Source organism: Talpa europaea (assembly GCF_964194135.1).
Source record: "Talpa europaea genome assembly, chromosome: 9".
Taxonomy (NCBI): Eukaryota; Metazoa; Chordata; class Mammalia; order Eulipotyphla; family Talpidae; genus Talpa; species Talpa europaea.
The window spans coordinates 22714586-22741319 of NC_140076.1; the positions used below are offsets into that span (position 1 = coordinate 22714586).

The 26734-nt window shown below is 49.9% G+C and overlaps 4 protein-coding genes across 5 annotated transcripts in view; 2 read left to right on the plus strand and 2 right to left on the minus strand.

The window, feature by feature from the left end:
* Positions 1-3467: 3467 nt before the first annotated feature.
* MANEAL (mannosidase endo-alpha like) lies at positions 3468-8233 on the plus strand (the record flags this gene model as incomplete). Of its 2 annotated transcripts, XM_084242167.1 has the most annotated exons (4): positions 3468-4235; positions 5401-5510; positions 6395-6471; positions 7597-8233. In XM_084242167.1, the coding sequence occupies 4 exons, from the start codon at positions 3686-3688 to the stop codon at positions 8231-8233; spliced, it is 1374 nt and encodes a 457-aa protein (XP_084098293.1). The 2 variants fall into 2 exon arrangements, with proteins under 2 accessions (XP_084098293.1, XP_084098294.1); XM_084242168.1 differs by lacking the exons at positions 3468-4235; positions 6395-6471 and having other exon boundaries at positions 5440-5510.
* A 2428-nt stretch (positions 8234-10661) lies between these two features.
* On the minus strand, positions 10662-13548 carry YRDC (yrdC N6-threonylcarbamoyltransferase domain containing; the record flags this gene model as incomplete). Its single annotated transcript, XM_084242272.1, has 5 exons — positions 10662-10734; positions 11037-11179; positions 12284-12403; positions 12515-12629; positions 13157-13548. The coding sequence occupies 5 exons, from the start codon at positions 13546-13548 to the stop codon at positions 10662-10664; spliced, it is 843 nt and encodes a 280-aa protein (XP_084098398.1).
* Positions 13549-13774: 226 nt separating this feature from the next.
* On the plus strand, positions 13775-14462 carry LOC311177202 (uncharacterized protein C1orf122; the record flags this gene model as incomplete). The annotated part of the gene is made up of 3 exons (XM_084243039.1): positions 13775-13809; positions 13902-14103; positions 14354-14462. 3 exons carry the CDS (start codon positions 13775-13777, stop codon positions 14447-14449), a joined length of 333 nt encoding a protein of 110 aa, XP_084099165.1. The 3' UTR covers positions 14450-14462.
* A 5471-nt stretch (positions 14463-19933) lies between these two features.
* MTF1 (metal regulatory transcription factor 1) overlaps positions 19934-26734 on the minus strand; it is a gene marked incomplete at its 5' end in the record, with an annotated part of 31661 nt that continues 24860 nt past the window's right edge. The window contains 4 exons of the mRNA XM_084243313.1: positions 19934-20573; positions 21820-21883; positions 23960-24555; positions 25221-25323. Of these exons, the coding sequence (XP_084099439.1) occupies positions 20143-20573; positions 21820-21883; positions 23960-24555; positions 25221-25323 (1194 nt within the window). The 3' untranslated portion in view covers positions 19934-20142. The remainder of the gene's footprint in view (positions 20574-21819; positions 21884-23959; positions 24556-25220; positions 25324-26734) is intronic.

A 26734-nucleotide genomic window follows, 5' to 3' on the forward strand; every position in this document is an offset into this window, starting at 1 on the left:
CTCTAGAAAGTGAGAAAGACCCCCCAACTGACAGGCAGCCAGGAAATGGGAACCTCAGGTGTACAATGGCATAGGACTGAATTCTGCCAGTGGTCTGGGAAGTTGCTTCATTCCCAATGCCTCTACAAAGCACAGTCCTCCCAATACTTTGATTTTGGTCTTAAAAAGAGAACCAGCTGAGCCACATTGCACCCAGACTTTGAACTCAAAAAAAATTGTGAGATAATAATTTTTTTTGTGGTGTTTTAAGCTGCTAAGTTTGTAGCAATTGGCTACAACAGCACAGTGATAGTGGACCGTTCTGTGCAAGCTCAGACTTACCTCTCGCTGGCAGCATCCTACTTCAAATACGCAATGTGTCTGTCTTTCTTTATGTCTGCCTCAGGGCCTTCTCTGACATCATGGGAACCTACTTGGTACAAAAGAGACTAGAAGTTCAAGGAAGTAAAGAGCCTTAGGAAAAGCAACACATGTGGTTGGTGCAAGGGGAATACTTGCTTTTGCCTCACACGCCTCTTAATACCAGGAGGTATCTTTACAGTTCTTGGAAGTCCTGGCAGAACCAAAGCCCCATTATCTATAGTAGCAGCCTCTGCATGCACCAGTAGTTCGGCTTCTTTTTTTCTTGTCCCATTCTCTTCCATTTCTTACTCTTGCCTCTTAGATCCAGCTCCCAAATGACCTCCCTATGCCCAAGTCTTTTTCTCAATCTCTGCTTGAGATTGATACGTGACCTATAAATTCCACTTCACAAGCTCATCTTGTTTAGAATAAAAGGGCAACTCAATAAAAGATTATTTTGGTGTTGCACACTGAAACCAGGCCTCAAGGAAACTGTAATCAGTGATCAGATACCTCTAAGTTCTTCTCTGTCTCTTGTTCCTTCTCTAATGGAATTACCTCTAGAAAGAACGAATCTATTTTCAGTTTTTTCCAGAGAGAAAAACCCCAAAGAATTATAATGGACAACACTTGTTGTCAGTGTCCATGGGTTGTAGAATGGGAAACAGCATGATTACTGGTTCCTCCCTGGATCAAACCAACGTGGCTGGTGGTCAAGGACTCCAGACCAAGGGTGGGGGCTACGGTTGTGTCGCAGGACATTCCCTGAAATAGTGGAACAGTTGAGAGTGGAGAAACTCTTCCCACAGATATCTAAAAGCATCATCACCCACTCCCAATCCTCTTACCTACTCTTTAAGGCTTCTTTCCCTGTTCCCTTATGTGCTCTCCTGCCCCAACCATTGATGCTAACACTCCTGAGAGTCCCAAGCTTATTCTTGTTCTCTCCTTGCTCTTACTCATTCCCATAGTTGTCTCAGTGCATGGCAGACATTACGAAAGTCTCCAAACATTTCATCCACCCCCAATAATTAATCGAATCTAGTCATGGTATTTCCATCTCCCTTGGTAGGGATTTGTTTGGGATGGACAAGCCTCAACCAGATTAGATCAACGATTCCAGGACTTCTGGGGAAGAGAAACCAGTCTTACTGTTGCCTGGGAAAAGGAACCTGCAGCCTCAACTGCCAAGGGCAGTGACTTTGCGATATGAGGGGAGTCAGCTTTAGAATGAGGTCAATGGTGGTGTAACAGGGTGGTCCCCAGGAAAGGGGGAGGTTCCAGGTTCCCTGCCCCACCCAAATGGAGGGTGGAGCTGAGCAGGAAGAGAAGAGTTTGCAGAGGAGACTGAGGAAGGCAGCAGGATGGAGCCAGAAGGAGACCTGGAGGGGGCACATGGAGCCTAGAGACACGTGAAGAAGCTGCACTTGTCTTTTGGTCGTGGACGGGGGAGACACAGATGTGGGTGAGACCTGTGGGAAGGAGACAATGGCAGCTTTTATCTTGATTTTGATTTTGCTCTTTTCCTTCCGGGCTTGTCTGGCTGTTTCTGACCCTTTTCTGTGGGTCCCCAATGGAAGATGCTTTAGACTTGTGGCGGGCTTTGGGGCCTTGCTCTGGGCCAATCCCATTTGGATGGAGTTTTACCCACGAGGGGACGGGTAACTTTGAGTGCTTGATTTAGAAACTAGATTCTTTGCCTTTCTTGTATTGTTTCCTAATTGTATTAAAGTTCCTTCCCATTAAAGTCTCATGTTTTGTGTTGATGCAGCGGATGGCAGAACCCTATATAGAATAGGCAGGTTTGTGGGGTTTGGGCTGCCCCTTCTCCCTATAACAGTGGGGGCAGCAGAGCAAGGAGATGGAAGCATTTCAAGCTTCTAATGCCATTGCTGAACCAGGGAATCTACCCACTCTGCCCTTCCGCTGGACTTCCTGCTTCGTGCATAGATATGTCTCTGTATTACGTAAGCCAGCTTCAATCAGGTGCCTGCAACTGCTGGCATTCCTCTTAACTCACACTTATGTCCAAGAGTTCTCGCAGACTCAATTTTCTGGGCCTACTATTATGGCAAGGTCTGTTTTAGACACTGCTGATAGATTAATGAGCAAAAGCTGCTGTTATTATGGGTCAGTGAAGGAGCTAATTCCCCCCCCCCAATGAAATAATGAATAATGCAGAGTAGAAACTCAGTCGATGTGAACTGAAAATTCTATCATTGTCTGTGGAACATCGTACCAGTCTGACAGTCACTCAACAAACAGCAAGGGGACCTGAGTGGCAGACACTGTTCATGCAGTCCCTGGAATCTCACGTGGGAAGCAAGACTCAGGGCTTGCCCTCTGGAGCTCAGAATCCAGGAATCAGGGCAAACATGTACTGAGCGCTTATCTTGTCAGGCCCTGTAAAAAGTGCTTTATGGGAACCCTCTTTTGCAGTCCTCGCTGACTTCAGGGGTTTGTCGCCAGCTTGGGACAGGAGTCCCAGACCAGGCACTTGGGTTTAAGCCTGGTGGGTGTAACCTTGCACAAGTCACGGCCTTCCTGTCCCTTCAAGGCTCCAGCAGCGTCTTTAGGACCTTTCCCTGGGTCCCCTTTCCCCGGGCTTCAGGCGTGCCCGGGGAGGGAAAGAGGGCGTGATTTAGGGGGGCCTGGGGCAAAGGGGTGTTCACAGGGGCCAGCAGGGAGGCGGCGTGAAGTCAGAAAGGAGGTCAAGAGGCTGCAGAGCGGGAGACGCCCGCGTGGCCGAGGCGCCCCGAGCGTGGCGCCGCCTTCCCTCCCTGCCGGGCCCTCAGCCCCGCGCGCTGCGGCGCCGCCGGGACGCGCCCGGGCCCCGGAGGGAGAGCGTTCGCCCGGGCCCCGGAGGGAGAGCGTTCGCCCGGGCCCCGGGGGGGGGGGGGCGTTCGCCCGGGCCCCGGGGGGGGGGGGCGTTCGCCCGGGCCCCGGGGGGGGGGGCGTTCGCCCGGGCCCCGGGCCCGGGGGGCGTTCTGGCTCCCCGGCAGGGTGCTCACCGCGCGGGGCTGGGCTGGAGGCGCCCGGTCCTCGGCGGGCCCGCGGCCTGACGCAGCCCCTGCGGCTGAGGCGCGGCGACTCCGAGGCCGCCCCCCCCCGGGGCCGTGGTGGCCGCCCCGCCCCTTCCCTGGGCCGCCGCGCCGCGCCGCCCGCGTCCTCTGTGTGCCGGGCCCGCCCGCACTGCGGGAGAGGGGCGGGGCCGCCCGGCGCCCGGCGTCGCCGTCTCCCTGGGACGCGCGCGGGCGGTGCGGCGCGCGGGAGCCGGGCGGGCGGCCATGGCGCGGCGCGCCGGGAGGTAGCGGAGCCCGACGCGAGGTGCGCAGGGGCCGCCATGGCCCGGCGGCGGCGCCGCGCCTGCATCGCGCTGTTCCTGGTGCTGCTGTTCGCCTTCGGCACCCTCATGGGCCTGCGCACGCTCAAGGCCCCGGACGGCCTCCCGGCGCTGGGCCCGGGCCTGGAGCTGGCGCCCTTTGAGCGACGCCCGGAGGGGGGCCCCGCGCCCGCCGCCCGGGCCCCGGCCGCCCCCGCCGCGCCGCCGCCGCCGCCGCCGCCCCCCCGCACCGCGGGCCCCGGCAGCCCCCCGGGGCCGGCCCCGGTGGAGGCCGAGCCCGCCCCCGGGCAGAGCCTGCGCGTCTACTCGGACCTGCACGCCTTCTACTACTCCTGGTACGGAAGCCCGCGGCGCGAGGGCCACTACATCCACTGGGACCACGTCATGGTGCCACACTGGGACCCCAAGATATCGGCCAGCTACCCCCGCGGCCGCCACAGCCCCCCCGACGACTTGGGCTCAAGCTTCTACCCGGAGCTGGGACCTTACAGTTCCCGGGACCCCGATGTGCTGCGGGAGCACATGACCCAGCTCAAGGAGGCGGCCATCGGTGAGTTCCTCCCGCCCCTGGGGAGCCCTGTCCCCCGGCCTCCCTCTGCACCCCCGTTCCCTCTTTCCTGCCGCCGGGCCTTTGGTCCCACTCACCCTTCGGCCTGGCTTCTTATCCCTTCCCTTCTACTCGCCTAGAGCGCTCCCCGCGAGGCATCACCCCCACCCTCTACCGTCTAACCTCTCACAATTCCAGGGTCCTTTCAAGGGGCAGAGCGGCTGGGGGGGCCAGTGGAAGGCGCGAGCGCCAGAGCTGTCCCAGGTAGGGTGAGGAGAAGGAAGCAAGTCCTCGTGTGCAAGTCATGAGGGAGGCAACATGAGATCTGGCTATCTTGGCCGCTCAGAAGTCTGGGGTTCAGAGAAATAGCACCTGGGGTGGCCTGTGCTTTTAATTAGGTATAGGGTAGAGCCTCCGTCGTTTCTGCTTTTGCTGGCTGCAGAGCAAAGTTTGCCCACATTGCATGATGGACCCTACTCTGTTTGCAGTAAAGGACCCAGAAGCTTTTCATCAAGTACTGAATTTGAGAAGATGTCCCTGGGAGCTCCTTCGTAGACTGGGGTGGGCAGGCTTGCTTGTTTCAGGTTTTGTCACTGAATTCTGTTGGATTTTTACAGTACCTTTCAGTGTATTTGGAAATGGTGGGGGGAGGGGAGAATTGAACGCCAGAGACAATGGCTGGAGGAGCACCCAGATAAACAAAGTAGAGACCTTCCCTCAAGATTTTAGTCTAGCGAGGCAGACAGTACAGACAAATGTTATTTCCCATGGGGAGCATCATTTGACCTCTGCTCAGGATTTCCTCACTGTGGGGCCTCAGGTGTTCCCTTCCTCCAGGGAGGACTGCCACTTCCAGGTGGGTGTGGCCTTGTCCAACCATTTCCCTTTGTTCTGCCACTTGCTGATGCCCTCGAGAGTGGCTCCTACCTTGGCTTTTCTCCAGCTTCTTCCCGGCCCAGCCCGGTGCCCTAAGTTTTCCGCAGCCTCGTGCTTCAGCACCACGATCACGGACAGCTCCAGGGCACGTTGCTCTGCAGGAAGTGAACCTGGCAGAGAACCCCTCAAGCTTTCATTTAGAAGCCATTATGAAATTGGAAATTGTGAGGAAGCAAATCTGTTGCAAGGGGCATGGTATGTTTGTGAAGTAGCCTTTTGTATTGTGTCTCAGGCGTTCTGGTCCTGTCCTGGTATCCACCAGGCATGGCTGATGATAATGGGGAACCCTCAGATGATCTGGTGCCCGCCATTCTGGACACTGCCCATCAGTACAACATCCAGGTGAGTTTCCAAGAAGTGTTTTCTGGCACTGGGAGATTTTTTTTCTCCTCTGTCCCCAGGGTTAGTGCTTCTACCCAAGTTCTTGGCAATAACCTGGGTATGGTAAATACATATCAAGTGTGGTGTTGGGGGTGGGGTTCTAACAAATAATGCCTACATCCATCTTATTGTCTTAAATTCTGAAAAAAGTAGGAGAGCGACATATAGGCAAATGGGAGACGAGGTAACTATCACAACAATAGAGGTTATGTTGGAGACTCAGATCCTGGATGGAGATTAGACAAGGGTTGAATGTGCCACAAATTGAATTCTGGCCTCAGCTGCCAAGTGGATGGCAATGTGGGGCTTCAAGGAGTAGAGAACAACTTTCTCAGTGGGTGAGCCCACTTTCAAGAGGCATGGTGGAGCTGAATTAAGCAGTCTAGTTGTTTCCCCCAAAATGTACCAACCCAGTCAGTCATTCCCCTCTCCTGTGCTAAAATAAGAGGAAAAACAGAAGCCCACTGCCATTCCTGAGCCCATCACTGACATGTTAAACAGATCATAGCATATTTTGCCATCCATACAGCTCAGTATATTTCTTGCCATTGTTCCATGCAGCTAGCATCAGTCACTTGGAGCTCGCACATGGTTGAAACCTATTAGTCATCCTGCAATAGACCATCAGAATGATTCCCAGATGCCTACTGTGGGAGGTGGGCAGACTTCTTGCCCCTCCTTTTGGCTCTGACGAGTAGTGGCTGCTTTTATCTCTTGTGAACCCACTGTTGCCAGAGACTTTCCTGTACTCAGCTTCCCCTCCAGGCTACAGTGGGAGTATGAGCCTCATAGGTTAGAGCTCCTGAACAGATACTCACCTGACCAGTATCTCCTGTTTGTGGCAGGTGGCCTTCCACATCCAACCCTACAAGGGCCGGGATGACATCACTCTGCATGACAACATCAAGTATATCATTGACACGTAAGACTGCTCTGGGGCATGGGTTTTGGTGGGGGTCAAAATGGGAGGAGGGATAGAAGGACGAGACACAAGGGCAGAATGACTGTGTCCCCAACAGCTATTTTATAGTAAAAGAGCACTGGATTTGGAGTCGGGAGCTGGGTTTCAGTTCCAGTCCTGTGGTCTCCTGTCTGCAATCAGAGGCAAGCCTCTTAACCTTTGAGTCTTGTGAGAGTTACAGTAGTTAATATATTTGAAAGTGGCTTGTCCATATCATTCATTCATTAAAAAACTACTTATTGGCTGTCTAGGGCACTGTTCGAAGCCCCAGATAGACAGTAATGAGTAGGACTAGCAGGATTTCTGTTATTAGTGTATATTGGGGATACAATGAAGCAGATTATAGTTACATAGGGAAAACCAAATAATGATCCGTACTATAAAAATTATTAATAAAGAATAAAAGTGTTGTGTTAGAGTGTGCCTGAGAAATTGGTCGCCAAGTAGGCTTTCCTGAGATGATATGTGAGCTTACACCTGAATGAAGAGTTGGCTCTGCCAAGACCTGGGACAGGCAGAAAATCCAGGCATAGGGTTGTCAGATCCAAACGTCTTACAAGGAGACAAGCTTGATAGCAGAATACAAAGGCCAATGTAACTGAGGTGTAGACAGATGGGGTAACAGCAGGAATGGGGATGGGAAGGGCCAGATCACACAGGTGGGGGCTTCTAGGCCCTGGTAAGCAGCAGTCAGGTCTGATTTACACTTTAAAAAGAGAACAGATTTTAGGGAGTCAGAGTGGGAGCCTGGAGCTCTTTGGGTGGCTGTTGCTGCAATCCCCCTGATGAAAAGATGGTGGTGATAGAGGCAAGCCTCTTAACCCTCAAGCCTTTTAAGAGTTATAGATATTAATACATGTGAAAGTGGCTTGTACAGTGTCTAGAGCAGGGAAGAGAGGCTTGAACAAATGTATGACAAGGCCAGGAAGAAGAGGGAGGGAACTAAGTTCTTGCTTAGAAGCATGGCTGGACCCTAAATTGTACTTGGGCGTCAGGAAAGATCTCATCCACGGCTGGTCCTACAACTTTGCTGACTTCTCCCAACTTAGGCTGCCAGCTCAGGCTCTTCTTCCTCCCACTTCTCAGGTATGGCTCCCATGGCGCATTTTACCGCTATAAGAACAGCATGGGCAAGAGCCTTCCACTCTTTTATATCTATGACTCATACCTAACATCCCCTGAGGCCTGGGCCCACCTCCTGACACCAAACGGGCCCCACTCAATCCGCAACACGCCCTATGATGGAGTCTTCATAGCGCTGCTGGTGGAGGAGGGCCACACTCATGACATCCTGGCCGCTGGATTCGATGGCATGTATACCTACTTTGCCTCCAATGGTTTCTCCTTCGGCTCCTCCCATCAGAACTGGAAAGCTGTGAAGAACTTTTGCGATGCTAACAATCTCATGTTCATTCCCAGTGTGGGACCTGGTTACATTGACACCAGCATCCGGCCTTGGAACAACCACAATACTCGGAACAGGGTCAATGGCAAATACTATGAGACAGCCCTGCAGGCGGCCCTAACAGTGAGGCCTGAGATTGTCTCCATCACCTCTTTCAATGAGTGGCACGAGGGCACCCAGATTGAGAAGGCCATTCCTAAAAAGACAACAACTCGGCTCTATTTGGACTACCTGCCTCATCAGCCCAGCCTGTACCTGGAGCTGACTCGCCGCTGGGCAGAGCACTTCATCAAAGAGAAGGAGCAGTGGCTGATGTGAGGGGCCGGTGTCCCAGTCTCGATGGAAGAAGTCACCATGTGGGCCTCAGCTGAGGTAGAAGGCATTTGCTTGTCTCCAAGTCAGCAGCTGAGTGCTTTTGGGCCTGAGCCCATGTGAACAGAGCCTCTTCTTCAGGCAAGATGGTGCTGGGGTACTCTGCAGTGACAGAAAACCGGGCGGTGTTCCAGACAGGGAACTATGGAGGCTGGCAGGTGACTGGACTTGGTCCAGGGCAGCTCCACATCCTGTCAGGACATTTTTAGCTTTGAACTTGGCAGGTTGGTGGTGTGAAGTTGTCCACAGCCACTTCTCTAGGAAGGGGGTCAGGGTCTGGGCTAGCATGCACCCTGCTCCCTTCTGCCTCTCTCTTCAGGTCTCTTTCCCACATCATTTGTCTTCTCTGTGTTTGGAAACTACAGCTGAGACTTTCTGAAAGGGAAATTCTAGATTTAAGCCTTCCTATAGATTCCTGAACCCAATTTTCAGGAAACAATCCTGAATGTTCACATATTCATGCAACACATACTAACCAAGCACCTTACCACATGCCAGGTGCTGCAGGAAAACTTGACCAAGGACTGGTTCCCATCTTCCAGAAGCTTCCAGGATCCAGCTTTCTTTATTTAGTGTGGCCTTGTAGCTAGTGCCTGAGCACAGCTATAAGTTTTTCTTTTTTGCAATTTAACCTGTGCTGGGAGTTCAGTTCTTTTCCCTCCAAGAAAATACCTCTGTGCTCCAAAGCCTACATTTTCCCAGATGAACATTTAGCTCTAGGGAGAGGATTAAGACACCTCCTCCCTTTAGCTGTCTTGACTGAATGAACGCACTAGAGCCATTTTCAGTGCTACTGTGATTTGTAGTAATTAAATATGATGTGGTATTCTCAAGCAAGTATTCCTTTTGCTCTCTTCCAAATCACAATCTGAACCTGTAAGTCTGTGACAAATTCACATGTGGGGTGGGTTGGCTACAATGTTAGCACACTGAAGAGTGAGTTTACTTAAGTAATTAGTAATTTAAGCAAGATTTCCAAAAAGAATATTTAATAAATCAGTGCTTAATTACAAATAAACTAATATGCTAACAGCAAGGACCCTCATTAAAGCAAGCCCATGGGATGCCTTCTTGGAAGATTCTTAGAACTTTCACTTGAAAATAAGTGCATTGGTAACCACTGTATGGAGAAGCTTACGGGTTCAAGACTGAATCCCAATTCTGTGAACTGGGGTGCAAAGAAGGGGGAGAAAAAGTGCCCTCCTGGCCACAAAGACCCCCAGTTCTAGTTAGGGAACAAACCCCATCCAGGATGGGAAGTCCCTGGTTTAGCTGCAGGAAGCCAAGGCAGGCAGGGACAGGTGAAAAAGGCTGATATCAATCTGTTATAATTTACAGAAAGGAGTTAATGCTGAGCCTTCATTTCACACATACATAATGTGAAAGTATGGCATGGCCAGCAATTCTTACACATTGCTAAAGGCGATTTAACCTGGTTTAGTTCTTTTGAAGGCTAATTTGTATCAAGAGCTATAAAAACATTCATACACCTCAAAACAGGAATCCTACTCAAAGGAAATAATTCAAAAGAAAAATAAACCATTTATAAAGATGTTTAATAGCAGCATTACTTTCTACTAAAGAAAAACAAAGTTCAAATGCCCAACAAGAGTTGTTTATACTTGTCACACATATGAATAAAGATAGAGGCCTGCTGTGTAGACATTGGATTTAAATAAAGGTGTTATTGGTATAATCATTTATTTTATGAATAAGAGTCAAAAAAGGCTGAGCAAGGTAGTAGAGGCCCACTTTCTAACAGCCTTTAATTTGGACTCCACGCCCCATCTCAACCCCCTGCCAATGAGCTCACTTCTACACCATCAGACCAAGATGACTCACTCCATCTTCCAGCACACCGTATTCCAGTCCCGTAGGGCCAGAGGAAACTGGCCTGTGGCTCTACAATATTATCCTAACTTGGTGCCCTTCTCAGACGCACAATGTGCTTTTGGTCACTGAGACTTAAATAGTAGAGCTGGTGTTCTAGCTAATCTAGAACTTACCAGAGAGAAGACTCTCATTAAATTTCAAATCTGTTATTTATATTATTTTTCAAAAAGTTAAAAAAACAAGAAACTTAGCCGAACAAGGCTGTCCTAGGAGTAGTCTCAAAGTCTCTATTCAGCTTTTGGGTGATCCATGAAATTGTAGATAATAAATAAATACCTCTCTCACTGTACCCCCCTCATCCCCCACCAGAGGTGAAGTTGAACTACCAGCTTCAGGGGCCTGGTCAGCAGTGTTCAGAAAGCTGTAAAGAGACAAGTGATGTTGTAGCCCTAGTGCCTCTGCAAATGAGGCCTTGCCAACCACCAGGGAACAGACACACAGTGTCCAGCACCAGTCCTTGGGTTCTCCCTCCTTTCGAGCTTCACACACAGGATCCATGTGAGGGGAGCAGCCCATACTTCTGTTGGAGAATGGCTGTAGTACTTTCTAGGGCACTAGGAAGAAATGGAAGACAGAATTTGATTTCTCAAAGCACTGAGCTCACTAGGGTTCAGTGTCCAGGGACTGCTAAACTCCCTGTCACTATGCTCTGTTTGTCAAACCCCTGAACCCCTCTGAATCCTGAAAAGGCCAGCAAACACCAGTAAACCAAGCCTCCTTCCATCAACCACTTCTCCAAACCTGCCTGTTCCCCTCAAGGTAACACCTTCATTTTGTAAGGTTTTGTTTGTTTGTTTTTTTTTTGGCATTCCCAACCTCCCTCAAATTCTACCCCAACGCCACAGAAGAGACTCACCATCCTGGACGAATGATCCTGAACTTTCCAGGCACAGACAAGTCAACCACAGTGGAGCCTAGGCGACACTCAGGGCTCTGGCCATCCCCAATTGGCCCCCCATCAATGACCAGGGACAACTGAGGCCAGAGGTCCTGGAACTCCTGAGGACAGAGGGGAAAGGCATGACACTACCCCTGGCAACTGCAATGATGTCATACTGCATACAGCATTAAGAGAGAAAAGCCACATCTAAAAAAGATTCTTCCCCAAGCAGTTCATTCAGTAAAGATCAGCTGTGCCAAGGACACTGCACTAGCACCTAGGGCACAGAATCCTATCAGGGTTGGAGCATGTACTGAACTGTTAACTGAGCTAGATGAAGCACTGTCATTACGACCCCCCCCCCCCCCATGAAAACACTAGAGGCAGTTAGGCCTGCGATTTTGGAATGGGAAATCATAAATACCAGTTACTGTGTGGTTAGGTCAACTGCTTCCTTAAAAGCTAAGCATTATCCCCCTTCCATCCCTCAACCCATTCTGCACTGGGTACAGCCACCAGGCTAAGTAAAGCCTTCAGTCTGAGAATAAGAATGGATGCTGAGCTCTCGCTTCCCAAAGCTCCTGAACCCACTGTCTAGGTCTGTGATGGAAAAACCTCATGACTTCACTATGATCTACATTTAAGCTCAGTAAGAAAAGCCTGCGGCAAGTCAAATTTCTCTGTGTCCTCAACAGTTCTAAGCTATGCAGCCAAAACAAGATTAGGAAGATACTTTCTTTGACCTGGCCTGAGGCAGATGTAAGAGAACAAGGTCAGGAGTTATTTAAATCTTTGGAACTGCGGCTTCCAAAATGGAACCTTTACACCATTGTTGTACAGACTTATTGCATAAGTCTGTATTCTCTAACAGCTGCTACCTCCACAGAAAAGAGAAGGAATGATTTTATTTATAATGTTTCCTATTATTAGAAAGTCAGTAGGAAGGAGTCACCAGTTCTTCCCTCGGCCTCTTAAACTTTAATAAAACTATTCCAAGATATTTTAATTTCAATCCCCCCTACCCCACCACCACACACACTCCCCCCCACATACACACACTCACTCTCTCTCTCTCTCTCTCCCCCCTGCCACCTGGGCATAGTCCCACCATTAGACCAAAAGGGTAACTCTCTGGCCAGGCAATTTCATGCATGGTCAATGCCACTGGTTCAGAGGAAACTGTCTGGCCTGGTGATGTTTCTGGGGAAGGACGGGGTTCTCACCTCCACATTCAGAGAACTGGCCTGGGAGCTGAGGTTGGCACTGGTGAGAGCAAGAGGTCCCCCAAATACCTCAGTCAAGTCCTGTATGAAGGCATGATCAGGAATCCGGATGCCCACAAGCTAGGAGGCAAAAGAAAGGGCGATACAAAGTTGGAAAGGGCGGTGGGTGAGCCTGGCCTGTATCCGAGTCAAATCCCAAGAGTCTGGGGGCCACGAGAAAATCTGACTCACAGGAGTGAAGGGGTTCAAGTCCTTATTGAGTTCCTCTGAGCGTTCCATCACCAGTGTAACTGGTCCTGGTAACAGATCTTTCAGGAGCCCTTCAGGTACTTTCACGTGGCAGTACCTGGAAAACAAAGAGGCACAAATCTATCCAAAGATGAAGGGCCGCTGCTGGTCCTATTCCAGATTCTAGGCAGATCCGGAAAAGGGCTGTTCTTCCACGCCCTAACAGCTTGCGTTGGAGGTGGGGCTCCAGAGGTGCACCGCAGGCTTGGCGTCCACAAGCCTCTGGTTTCCGAGGCTACAACAGCGGCACCGCTGGCACCGCTTTCCGTCTTTTATTTTCACCGCACGGCTCGCTAAATTAGGTTACCGGGTTTGTCATTTTTTCAAACCGCGGTAATCCCTCCCCGCCTCCTGCACCACTAGACAGCCAAGAGAACAGGGACGGCCCGCCTGGTTCCTCGCTGCGCCCCAACATCTCGCTCAGGGCTGGCAGTCGCCAAGGGCTCGACACACACTTCCAGTTCCGGATTCCTGGTGCGCCTGGACCAGCCCCTCCCGTCCTCGGCGCCTCAGTCTCCCAAGCCTGTCACCGGAAGCCCCTCCCGCGGTGCCGCCCCCAGCGGGGCCGGGTCGGGGCGGCCTCACCTGTAGACGTCGGCCACGCGGCCCAGGCATACGGCCAGCGGCTTGGCCTCGCTGCGGCCCTTGAGGCGGTACACAGCGCCCAGTGCCGCCGAGCAGCTCGCCGAGCAGGCCAGGCCGTACAACGTATCGGTGGGGACAGCCACCACGGCGCCGGCGCGCAGCTCGGCCACGGCGGCCCGCAGCGCCTCGGTCCAGCCGGCGCGCTGCGGCCTTGCGGCCCGCACGGCCCCGCTTCCCGGGAGCCGCAGCAGCCGGGCCCCCGGCGCCGCCGGAGCAGGACTCGGCGGGCGGAGGAGGCGGTCGCTCCGGGCGGAGCCGGCCGGCCCCTCGCTGAATCCCACGCTGGCAGCCACCGCGGCCCTCAGTCCCCTGCACGGACGCGCCGGAGACATCCGCCAAGGCCCGCTTCCGGGAGGAAGTGACGCGCCCCGCCAGCTTCCGGTCCGGGAGGCTCGGCCCCACCTCCGCGCCGGGCAACTTAAAGGGACCACGACCCCCAGGAGGATTGAAGGAGACCGGTGGGGACGGGGCGGGGCGCAGCTTTGCGGAGCCTTAGCGCAGCGCTGGGGAGAGGGGGGCTGCCGAAAGGGGGGCGGTGGTCGGGCCGCGCAGGCGGAGATGGAATGGGGCCCGGGCACAGACTGGTCACGGGGGTGAGAGGGGGCCTGTCGGGGCGGGGGGAAGGGTCTCGAACCCCGCACGAGCGCCGGCCCTGACCGTCTGTGTCTCGCTCTCTCCCGGGCAGGGAGGCTGCCGGCGTGGACCGTGGGAAGGCGGGGCTGGGGCTCGGCGGGAGGCCACCCCCGCAGCCGCCCCGGGATGAGCGCGCCCAGCAGCTGCTGGACGCCGTGGAGCAGCGGCAGCGGCAGCTCCTGGACACCATCGCCGCCTGTGAGGAGATGCTGCGGCAGCTGGGCCGCCGGCGCCCGGAGCCGGCTGGTGGCGGGGTCAGTGCCCACCCCGGGCTGGGCCTTGGGGGTGGGGACTGACCACTGGCTGGACTTGCTCTAAGCTCTAGCTCCCCTTGGAGGGTGAAGATTGTCCCCACCGTTTTACCCCCAATCTCCTTTAACCTGGGCGTAGATAGAGGCTTTGAAATACTTAAGTGCTGTCCAAATGCCAAGTGGCCACATCTCGTGGGGCCTAAGCCAAGGCCTTTCCTCCCAGCCTGATATTTTTCCTTTCTGTTCCTACCAGAACGTCTCGGCCAAAACGGGAGCGCCCCCCCAGCCAGCTGTCTCCGCCAGAGGTGGTTTTTCAAAGGATACAGGCGATGGAGCTGCGGAGCCCTGATCATTCCCGAGCCGGGTGCCCTGACTTCTTTCTCTCCCGGGGGCTGGTGGCTGGACTCTGAGCAACTCCCTTCTATAGAGGGGCCAGTTTTCACTGGCAGTGGCCGGTACTTGGCTCTCAGCCTGGGATGGCAGCTCTGCTAGCATCTGGGTTCACTCCCACTTCATCCTGGCTGAAGGCAGTGCTGAGCTTAGAAATGCAGCCAGCGAATACCCAGTCTGATTACCCGGAATCGGGCAGACCAGCAGTGCTCGCCGGCGTGGTCTGGCCTGCTTTGGGGGTCCAGGTGGTGTTACATGTCCATTTCATACTTGGGGGGCGCCTAGCCCCACAAACACTTTCAGCAGAGCCTTGATTAAAAGGAAACCTGCAGACTCTCCTGGTGACCGACCTTTCCTTTCTGTCCCCTCTCTAAGACTCTGAATGCTGGGGAGGGGAAAAAGTGGTTAAAATTGTCAGCCATGGGCAGAGGTGGGAAGAAATGCCACAGATACTACCGGATTTAAATAAGCATTTAATTAGGATTTCATTAGTATTTAATATTGCTTTTTCAATTCCAAAAAGTTAAATTTTCACTTCGTAGCAGATAAAGTACAATATTAAGTTTATACAAAATGAGCAATTAAGCAAACACCATTATTTCACATTCTTCAAAAATACAAATTCATATTTACTCTTTTTGGGTTTGGAGGTTTCTTCCTTTGGAAGTACTGAACCTGTAACGTTTTCATATCGCTCAGTGGAAGTCCGTTGTTCCCATGTTTCACAAATAAATTTGATAGGTTTTTACATAATCCAAACAAAATTATTTGGGATTTAAAAAACTGTCACCAAGCCTCTGGCCAATGACTAGTATGTGTCAAAGAAGGCTCTTGTGGGTCTTGCCTTTTCTGGCCAGAGGATCTGAGCCAGAAATTCAGCAAAAACCTATTTCCAGCCACTTTCCCCAAAGAGAGACTAGGAGGAGATGGGAGGGCAGGGGACAGCCACCTTGAACTCCCACCCCCAACCCTTACATTCTCCAAAACACAATGAAGGATGTAGCCTGTTTAGTCAAACAGCGCCCCAGGGAGGCCTGAGGACACCGGGGAGAAGGGCAAGAGAGGCCTCTGACTTGGCACCACTACAAGGGTAACAAGGATATTGCAAAAAACACCCCTGGGTTTTGGTGAAAAAAGGTTTTATGAAAAATTTTCCCATAAGAAAAAGAGTAGAAACTGCATTGAGCTGAGAAAGTGACACTACATTATCACCCAATTTTTGGCCCAGCAGGCACACCACCAAAAGGGCAGTGTGCGGTTTTAAACTTTGCTTCCAGTAAAAAAATCTTGGACTATGTACACATTGACATAAAGATCCAGTTTAATTTGCATTTTTCAGTGCAGACTGAGAAGCCCTCTCTTGAACAGAAATAACAGTGAGAAATGCCCAAACAGTGATCATCAGCTTCCCCAAAGGGCATGAGAAGAAACATGGGACCCTATCCCTTTCCCCGCAAAAAGTACACGAGAGGTAACAGGCTAAACTGACTGACCAATCAGAAATATGCTTAATTCTCTTTTGTTGCCTCCCCCACTCCCCAATACTAAGGAATGGATAGCTTCCAATCCATGTCACAGCAGAAGTATTTGTGCATATTGGATCTACAGAAACCTTTCTGCTTTGGCTGAAGTATATTTTTAATTTATCCATTCTACAGTAGCCTGAGACTTGAAGATAAAATGGTGGTGGTGTGGGGTGTGGGGGGACAGCTGGGAGTGAAGGAGAAGCTGATAAAGCAGATTGTTAACACCCTGGTTTTCTGGAGTAACTAAAGCCTAGAGGCCTTCTTGCTCAAAGAGCCAGCATAGGCAGGGTATGGGGTACAGAATGGAAATAGCTCCTGCTGCCTGTCCCTCCCCCCAAACTACCACTATACCTCCCCAAACATATTTCTGATTGGTGCCTTAGGAAAATTATACTCTTTAGCAATATGGTTGCAATTCCACATGTCAGTGGTTCCTGTGACTCTGGAGAAGCCTTTAGGATTAAGGACAATGGATGTGATTACAAATATTAAAGTCTAGAAGGTGCCAGGTTTTCTACCTAGGAACAACCTGTTCCTTCCTTTGTAGTGGTGAAAAGGGGAAAGATGGCAAGGGACCAGAAGTGATGAAGAAGGGCCTCAACAGTCAGCAGAAGAAAACAGGACCCACAGCAGTTCTTCAGAGGGCTGGAGAGGGCGCCCTCTGGCACACAGGGAAGGCTTGCATAGATTGAACAGATGCTGAGAATGCATAATAGTGTTTCCCTACAGACAGTCTTATAGTACAGGGCTGATCCTGGGGGAAAGGTGGCCGGGCCAGGGCCACATGGGACAACGACCATCAAGCTACACATATTGCACCAAGGTAAGTGCTTTTCTTTTCACACCTCAATTTAACTTTTTATTCTGAGCAAAAAATAAAACTTTGTGGAAAGTATATATATATATATATGTATATGTATATATATATATGCGTGTATATATATATATATACACACACACACACACACACACACACACAAAAGAAATTGCAGCAATTGGGTTAAAGATAAAATAACCTAAAGTGCTTTTTTATTTTATTATTTCTCTAATATACCAATATGAGGTTCTGCAAACTCGTCCCTCTGGACACATTCAGCATTATACAAAGTCTCTCGGGAAAACCCATCCATCCTCCATTATTCCCATCAGTCCACTGCCTTGACCCTAAAGGTAAAACTCCCATCTACTGACTCTCCCAGAGGTGGTGACGAGAAGTCCCCTGCCTTCTACCCAGAGAGGTTTTCACACCTTAAGGCCCCTCCCAGGCTTTGTTCCATGATCTCCAATTGGGGGTGGAAGTCAATAAATGACACCAGCCGCTCTCACCAAACTCGTGATCGCCCAGACCCTGCCAGGAAAGGCAGGGCCACTTTCCCTCCATGCTGCATCCACCTGCCTGGGAAGGGCCGGATTTGCTAAGGCAGTTTGGTGGTGCCAACTAGTTTTTCCTACCACCTCCTAAGCCCATGAACTTCAGTCTCTGGTACTGACTAGTAACCTTTAAAGGAGCAGTCTGACTGGAGATGCCAGTGGGAGCTGGAAGTTAAGTTGACAGGGCAAAAATGGTTGGTTGCCATGGCAGGTAAAGGGGCTTGATGTCACCAGCTGCAAGTCCACAGACCTTCCCTAGCCCTACCCTCGGTTCATGGTCAGGTTTGGGCAACCACCCTCTCCGTGTCCTTTCTGGCACCACTTCAGCCATGGGCCCCCTCTTCTCCAGAGTCCCTGGTACTAAAGGCCAGGCTTACAGGAGGGGTGGAAGGAGAGAATGCTGGAAAAGGAAGCAAAGACAGTCTACCCTGTGGAATAAACCAGCTCTTTACAACCACACACTAGCATCTTAAGCACATTCCTGATTTTTCCAAAGCTGATTAGAACTGGTAGCACTACTCCATGTAATCTTGAGTCACTCTCAAAAGGCAGATAACTTCCAACTAGAAAAACCTGTCAGCCTAAACGCTGTTTTAAGCTGCTTCTTCCTCACCCCAAACTTTGGAGAGCAGGTAAGTCATTGACCTGGGAAGGGCCTAACTGGAGCAAGACCTTTGACGCTCCCTGGACACCTGTTTCTCACCTCAGTTACCAGGGGAACCAAATCCAGGTGATTGGAGGATGGGGATGTGGGGAGGTCATTTCTGTCGTCCGATGTGAGCTAACTTGGGGATCCCCATTGTGCTGCTCTCTCAGAAACTGTAGAGAAAACAGCAAGGGTCCCACCTCACAGCTTCCTGTGGGTGCAAGACTCAAAGACAGCCAAGGACAACCCAGAAGGCTAACCTGCTGTGGTAAAGATCAACTTCTGCTGATGTCAGTGGTCACCAGAACCCACTAGTCTTTTGGGTGAGGGAAGAGCAAAAGATCAAAAAGCAATCGAAACTCCTGACTCGACTCCCAGAATAAGAAACCACCAGCGGCTTGCCTTTAAGCCTATTTCTCCTCATGGCAACATTTACCACCAGCCTTTCTGTCCAAGTCAGTCCCTGAACATCCTGTTAGAAGAAGGGCCTCTGGCTCCTAGGTAAATGATCTGCTCTGGGTACTGTTTTGGCTGACCCTGAGTAAGAACAGGCAAGTGACAAATCCAGGTGACTGTAAGGAAGGCAAAACGATGGCCGCTTTTGTCTGATCTTGACTCAGGAGAGCAGCCCTGCTCGAAGGTGCTCTGTTCTCAGGCAGGGAGGCACCTGGGAAGCAGTGGCCAGGCTAGACCTCGGCCTGCCTTGTTTCAGAGCTTGGTGAGTTTGGTGAGTGCTCACGACTGAATTAATATAGCCAGTTGAGAGAAACTTTCCACTTTTGTGTGGAATTGTGTTTTAGATTTTAAGAGGCAATGACTTGGAGCCAAACGCAGACAGATGGATACAATTCTATACACAGGTCCTCCCCCCGCCCCCCAATTGTTTTTTCCTTTAACAACTTAATGAAAACATTCCAAATGAGATAACTTATTGCAACATTTCAGGCTTTTTGGTGGAAGGGGAATTTTGTGTTTTGTTTCACCCTGAGTAGAAGATCATCATTTTTTTTTGTTTTTGTTTTTGTTTAGAAATCATAACTAAGCTGAGCAAGTCACATCCTTCTTTGCACTGTACTAGGCTGTATGCAAAACCCAGAGGGGTGAGGGGTGGAGATGGGAGCGGGGACACCTGGCCTGCCAATAACATGCTGCCTTAAACTCCCTTAAAGCCACACCTTCTCCTGATAAGCAAAATGCAGCTCTTGTGCTCTGAGGAGGAAAATACCATTAAAGGAAGGCAGACCACTGACCAGCCACTGGCCATAAGTCACATGTCCTCTCTAGGACAAAACAGGGATGTACCCCAAGGAAAACTCACTGCCATCTGCAAGCCCTGGCAAGCTACTGAGACATAGAAAGAACCAGGAAGGCAAAGACTGAGGATGCTGCTAGAGCCTGCTCTGCATACAAGTCAGCCAGAGAACACTCAACAACTCGCCTCGGGCCCCTGCAGAAGCAGACCATGTCACAGCTGTGGCCCAGGCTTTAGCAGCCCATCAGACTGGGCAGGCCGCAGGAGGACCCCTGCCACAGTCACCCTGAGCTCCACCAGCACCAGCTCAAACAACACAACCATGTCACCCGATCCCTGTCCAGCTCATGGCAGTCTGACCCGCCTTTGCCGCTCCCTGCCCCCCATGGAGTGAGGGTCTGGCGTCCCAGGCAAGCTTCAGTCTCAGACTCAAAAGACACACGGGGAGGAGCAACACCCGACACACTGAACTCTGCTGCCCAAACCAAAGACCCCAGTGCAAGGGATGGGCAACATCAGATTGATGGAAACCACACCCTTTCATTTAGAATTTTTATGCATACGAGTAACCTTAATTCCCATGTTCACATGACAATAAGCAAAAGTGACCTACAGTGCAGCCAGACAGTTCATTTATAACTTAGCTTTTTTTAGTTTTTTTGTTTGTTTTGTTTCCTCCAAAGATCAGTTTCTTGATGTGGATGCTCCTGGGACAGGAATAAAGAAATTATGTCTGAAAGGTGAGGATTTCAAACAGTAGATTTCTTCATCCTTCAAACTGCTGACCCATGATGGTAGGCATCGCACCTCACACTTCCTGCTCACCCGCTTCCTAGAGGAAAGCATGTCCAGGCCTTTCACTTGGAGAAGCTGCTGGTCAGACCCATCTCCTCCTCCCCCTGCAGTAGTGCTTCAATGGGAATCAGATTGGAAGGGGTGTCCAGGTTCTGGAGGGACAGAAACTCTGACACATCCATGGCACTTAACGTTTCTGTCTGAGGGTCGGAAGGAGTCTCTGCTTGTCTGCTTTGCTCACAGGAAGAGGATATGGTGGAGGATGATGACAAGGGGACAGGGGGTGAGGAGAAAGTCTGTGGTGGTGGCTTCAGGCTGGGCCCATCGGGAGGCTGGGAGCTCGGCTCTGGAGGGGGTGGGGAAGAACAGCCCTTTCTCCTGCCGGCCGCCCGCTCCTTGGCAGAGTCCCGGCACGCGCACTGACACTGACACGCCTCCTCCTGTTTGATGATGATCACAGGAACACTGAGGCCAATCTGCTGAACAGAGCTCCCTGCGAGAGAGGCGAGACAGACTGCTCTTCAAGTTGCCACAGGCAGGGGCACGAGGGGCAGGGGTACACAGACCAGGTGAGCGCTGAGTGCCATGGAGGCAGGAAGTGTGGGAAGGGTGGACAGCAGGCTCCAGGCTTTGTTCTGCCTTAAATTGGGCTGCATTCCTTTTCTGGTAAAGAGCCTCTATCACTTCCCAACCCCCAGACATAGTCCCTCTTCCTTATAAAGCCACGCACATTATCTAGATGTACCCGTGTCTCCAGCTTCACTTGCCGCCCTTCTCCCCTGCACCCCCATGCCAGGCACAGCAGATGCCACCCTAATCCTGACATATTCTTCATATCTCTGGATCTATAGGTTCTTCTTTTTGCCGAAACTCCCTAGACAGGCTGTTGTTCTGGAGATTTTACTCTTTACTCTGAAGACCCAGCTCACTCCCCACCAGCAGGCTTAATGGAGGGCTGGGCCGAGAGCAGTTGGCACTGGCAGGTGGGCAGAGAGCTACCATCCTCCTCCCATATACCTCCCTACACTGCACAGGGCCTGTCTCACATTGCCTGCCCATTGCCCATTTAGGACATCTCACTCCAGCTTTAGACCCCGTCTCTGGCATCCAGTGAGTTCCAGCATACCTCCGCAGCCAGCCTGTGTGCAAGCACATTCTCTCTTTCTTTGAATGTGTCGTGCACACTCTGAATTCAGACAGGCTTTCTGTATCTAGCAGGGCTGGAGACCAAGGGGCAGGAGAACAGAATCGGAGTTAGGTGCCCTGAGTACTGATACTTTCAGCTCTGCCACAAGCTCACATATGACTCTGAGGGAGTCATTCATTTTTCAGGGCCCCAGTTTCTTAATCTACAAAATGAAGAGCTTAAAAAAAAGGGGACTTTTTAGCTCTATCTGAGTCTCTGACCCAGATGCTATTTCTTCACGATTGTAATTAGAAAGGAGTCCAGTGAATTAACAGCTGCCTTCTTTAGCACCAACTGTGATTCAAATTCTTTTCTGGCTATATTTAAAAGCTATAGCTGAAAGAGGAAGAACCATTACTAAAGAGTGTTAAATATGGCCTGTCTACTGCAAGCGCATTACCTTCCAATAGTTGTCAGAACAGGAGATACTCTTAATAAATAGTACAATGTGACAAACTTGAACATTTTAAAAGCTGGGGCAAAGCCACAATCAACCATGCTCAAGGGGCCCAGAGAGTTGACTTTCTTTTAAAGCTAACACAGAGTTACATACCCGTGCTGCTGGCTACTGGGACTGCAGTGGTAAAAAACACCTTCTCAACTTTAGAGGCTTGCTGCTGGAAGAAAAAAAATCACATTATGGCCCTTAAACACAGTGCTCTCCAAGGACTTGAAGCTGCCCCAATTGTAACAGTCATGCAAGACAGAAAACCCTCAGTGTTCGGAATTTTTACACTGAGTGATGTGTTGTTTGTGCTCTGACGTGAGGTCACCACAGTGTTTGACATTCAGTGTTGACAGTATAGCCAGCTTTGTCCCCTACTACTTGGCTCTCTCCCAGCTGCCTACTCCAGTAAATTCTGTGTGCCGAAAGGTCCACCAAGGGCACTTTTCTCAAGCTGCTCGTGTTTTCAGCGGGGGCCCAGAGGAAGCTACATATCTAAGTCTCTACCCCCAGCCGCCCCAATACTCCCATGAAAGCAGTGCAGTCTTCTCTGTGCTCAGGCTGTGTCTTCCTCTCCCAGGCCCAAGGGCCCCGTAAAGGCCCGGGCAGGATGATGCAAGTGGGATAGAGCAGCTGCTCAGGGGTGGGCCTGGACTCTGCCACACCTCCATTCAAGTCCAAGCTCTGCCACTTATTAGTTGTCAAGATCAGGCAAGTGATTTAGTCTCTAAGAGGTCTCAGTTTGCTCATCTGTGAACATGGAGGTGACAACCAGAGAACCTCCCAAAGGATGCTGTGAACATGAAATGGTGAGATCCAGCACACATAAGCTGTTTCTATGACAACCACCACTGGTGGCACAGGGGCTAAAGACAGCCTATTAAGCTATCACAGCCACTGCAGCATAAGTTCGATCCCCGGCCAGGGAGCTACCTACATGGTGCAGCAGACCTCTCCTGTCTCCCCGCTGCTCCCCTCAGCAGTGTATTTCAGTAGGTCCACCTGTTCTCCTCCCCACCCTGTCTCTGGTGAATCCTCTCACCCCCCTCACCTCTGGCCTGTCCCTCAGTTCTTGTATGCATAAATAAATAAATATATTTTTAAAAAAAGAAAAGAAAAAGAAAGGGCTGGCTTAGCCCAGAGGGTGACATCTACGATGAAGACATACAGAGCTAGTGAACAGGTCAGGGGAGAAAATAAAGGGGTAAGGGAGCACAGAGAATGTTTAGGGTGGTGAAACTCTCCTGGACACTGTAGTGATAGCACATGACACCATGCATTTGTCAGAACTCAGAGTGAATACTAATGCAAACTGTGGGCTTCAGTTAATAATAAATATCAACATTATTAATACAAATGTACCACACTCATGCAAGATGTTAATAGAATAATGGGAATGGGGGGAACATGAAGTATATGGAAATTCTCTATACTATGTTCAATAAAATCTAGAATAATGTAATCTAAAAAATGTTCATAAGATAATGCCTGACATTAGAGCCTCAATTTTTGAAAGTGCTTAGTTTAGCACTATTAGCCCTTACACACATTAAGGGTTCAAAAAATCATAGCTTTATTTCCATTTTTATTATTACTTGGCACTTTACTTACTGGTAATACTAACTTTCTTTTAGGCATGTTAGCCTCTTTAACTAGAATGTAAGTATTTATAAACAAGAGATCGTGGCTTATATTTTTCTGTATTCACAAGAAATTCTGCACGGCAGCTGGTAAATGCCAGGCTCTCAAATTATACTGAATCGAATGACCAATTCATTTCCTTATTCACTAAGACCAAACACATTCATAGGAGATGGCTCAAAGGTGGGCTTTTGGAGCACAGGTTATTTCTGACTTGGCCACTGCTGTCTGGCTCCATCTGACAGGACCGCATCAGCCTTCACCTCAGTCTGATTCTGCCTTGAAGGATAACCTGCTTTCCTGAAACGTTCTTGGGTCTCTGGAGTTTGCTGCCTGCTTTCCTGTACTGGCTGGTGGAGATGGAGTATTTGTTCAATTGCCTATTCCTAGGTCAACTGGAAGGCTGTTCCCTACCTCCATCTTGAAAGTATTGACCATGGCACTCCTGGGATTTCTATCACTCGAGTATGGGGAAAATGAGTGAGAGAGAGAATTACTGCTTTAGGGCAGATATGATAACCACTCTTTTTCTGAAGTAAAAGTCTCTCAACAGGTCACCTATGTGAACCATTTCACTCCACTAAATGTGTTCATACAGGATACTTACAATTTGTTCTTGGTTTTGCGGCGAACTGGTGGCACCATTTAATATCCATTGTAAGTTCTGTTCTCCCATGACTAGGCTGGACTGCAGGATAGCCGTGTTGGGAGTCGGGGTGATGGTTATAGTGGGGTTATTAGTTAGGACAGGGTTGGCACCCAGGGGTAGAGTCTGGACCATGGCTGGTAGGGGCTCAGTAGTACTTTGTGGTTGGGGTGGTGCTGCCACAGCTGATGCCACTGCTGCTGCTGATGCAGAAGCTCCAGCAACAACAGAAAGTCCTGGTACGATGGGGGGCGGTGCCTGGGGGTGCGGAAGAAACTCTTGATGACTAGCAGCAAACTGTGTGCTGTGGGGAACAGGCACTTCTGGAGCTTGTAAGAGAGCAGGGGGGTTGCCATATGCAGCTTGCCGGGAACCAGTTCCTAGGGAGGGAGCAGGCGGAGGAGCAGACGATGCTGAGGCTGGTAGTAGAGGCTGGGGTGGCTCAGAGATGCCAGGCTGCAGTACAAGTGGAAGAGATAAAGATGCTGAATTTCCTGTGGATGGCGGAACATCACTGACTGACTCTGCATCACCATTAAAACTTTCAATCAAGGCAGCTGGCAAGAAAAAGAAATAGAAATATATATACATATCCCAAGCCTTACAGAAGCTACAAAAACAGTCATTATGGGCTAAACCAAAGACAGCTGAAGCCTGTCTGTGCCAATCCTCCACTGCTAGCAGGCTGGCCTCTTGCTTTTCATTGAATGACACCTCTGATCAAGTACCAGGTTTTACCATCAACTTTGCATTCTAAATGTGAAGACCCAGTAGATGTCTAACCATCAAAAAACGTGTCCTAAGGTTTCTCTGGAAAAGATGTTAGACATCCTTGTGGCCTGAACAGCAACACATTCTGTGACTACTAGGAAGTTTCATGAACAGATTTTCACTCAAATGCAGTTGGATCTAGCATCTGAAGGTGTACCCACACACGAACAGGGTATCACATCAGAAGAAGGAATCACTCACAGTTCCTCTCATTTTTTAACATGACCAACAGCTTTCAGAAAAGGAAACCCTCTTCGTTGGGGATCTAGGGGAAGTAGAACCTAAAATAGCCCCTTGCTGAGGGAAAGTAAAGCTGGAATTGGCACATCACTGAAAGTACACTTCAGTCAAAGGAACTGAACTATTTAGCCTGTCGTTCAGCATGTCAACAGGGCTGAAGTGCCTTCCCTGGTGCCGAGGTCTGAGCAGGACGAAAGTCTGTATAACAAACCTGTCTGTTGAGGATCTTCCTGAATTGCTGGATCATCTACATTCTGGAACATTGATTCAAAGATGATTGCTGGTGAAATTGTGCTGAGATCCTGGCCCTGTGTCTGATGGACAGAGACAAAGATGTCATGAGACTCAACTCTCCTGGGCAATTCTGCACACAAGAGAACACAGAGCAGCAGAGCTAGAGTGCTCTTTTGATGGGCTTCTTGTTTCTAACTCCTCTTTCCCAAGGTGGTATATATTTCCTTAAACGTCAGACATTGAACACTTGGGTTCTCAAATACCCTCAAACAGGAGTAGGTAAAATGGCCTGCAGGCCAAATGCCTGTTTTTAATCAATGACATTATACTGGAACACCAGCATGAGAGTTCATTTCTGAATTACCTATGCTGCCTTGGTGCTTCGATTGCAGAGCTGAAGAGTATGACAGAGGCCACAGCGTAAACAAAGCCAAAAATATTTGTTGTCTGGCCCTTTTCAAAAAAGTTTGCTGACCCCTGTTCTCAAAGATAAATCCTACATAATGGACTGTATAATAGCCATTAATTGCCACTTGCTTTTCTTATTTAATAAAAATAATATATATAATATCTTTTGAGGCCATTGTATAACATCTATGATAGTCTAGCATATACACATGGCAATGAATTATATAATATAAAGGAACTTGTAATGAGACAATAGTGATCACTTTATAATTATTTGTCATTGCAGGTTTCTCTGTAACTTATAAGGCAATTATAAAAAGATAAGATGCTAACAACATATTATGCCCTCTGGGTCTGACTCCTGGTAGGCACCAGAAAAAATGACCACATCCAGGCTTCTCTTCAGTTAAGTAAGGGGAGGGGGAAACAGCAATTCTGTCTGCCATCTCCTTCAGCCACCTCCCACATTTTGTAGGCAAGAATGACAAAGGCAACAGGTTCCAGAAATCCAGGCAAGTACAGAAAAAGATGAAGGGGGGACTGGCTGACTGAGGGGACTGTGGCAAACTGCAGCGTGTGTGCCCTGTCATCTAAAGGCTTCAGGGATGCGGCCTCTTGGTTATATAGGCATAGGGGTCACCAGAGCTTAAGAACAGCATGAAATTTGGATTTTTATTTGAAATGTACTGATATGTAGTTAAAAACAAGTAGCTGGAAATAATTAAAATCACTGAATAGGCTAAACAAAACCCATCTTGGGGCCAGATTTTTGTCCCAGCGCCAACCTGTGTTTTAAGGTCACTTTGCAACAGCTCTGCTTCTGGGAGGGAGAAGGAGCACTCTAGGGTGGAGCTGTTCAGCAATCTAGAGGTCCTCTAGATTGAGATGAAACTGGCATTTGAGCCAAGAGAGCCAATTATGCTAGCATGATTCCATCCACTGGAAGAATGAGAGGAAGTTGAGTGAATCTGATTGTTAGTATGATAAAAGCTGAAACAGAAAACTATGTGGGGCTTCTGGCTTCTAGTCTAGAGGGAGATAAGAATCACAAGCCAAGAAGGTGGCCTACAAACTTTTCATACT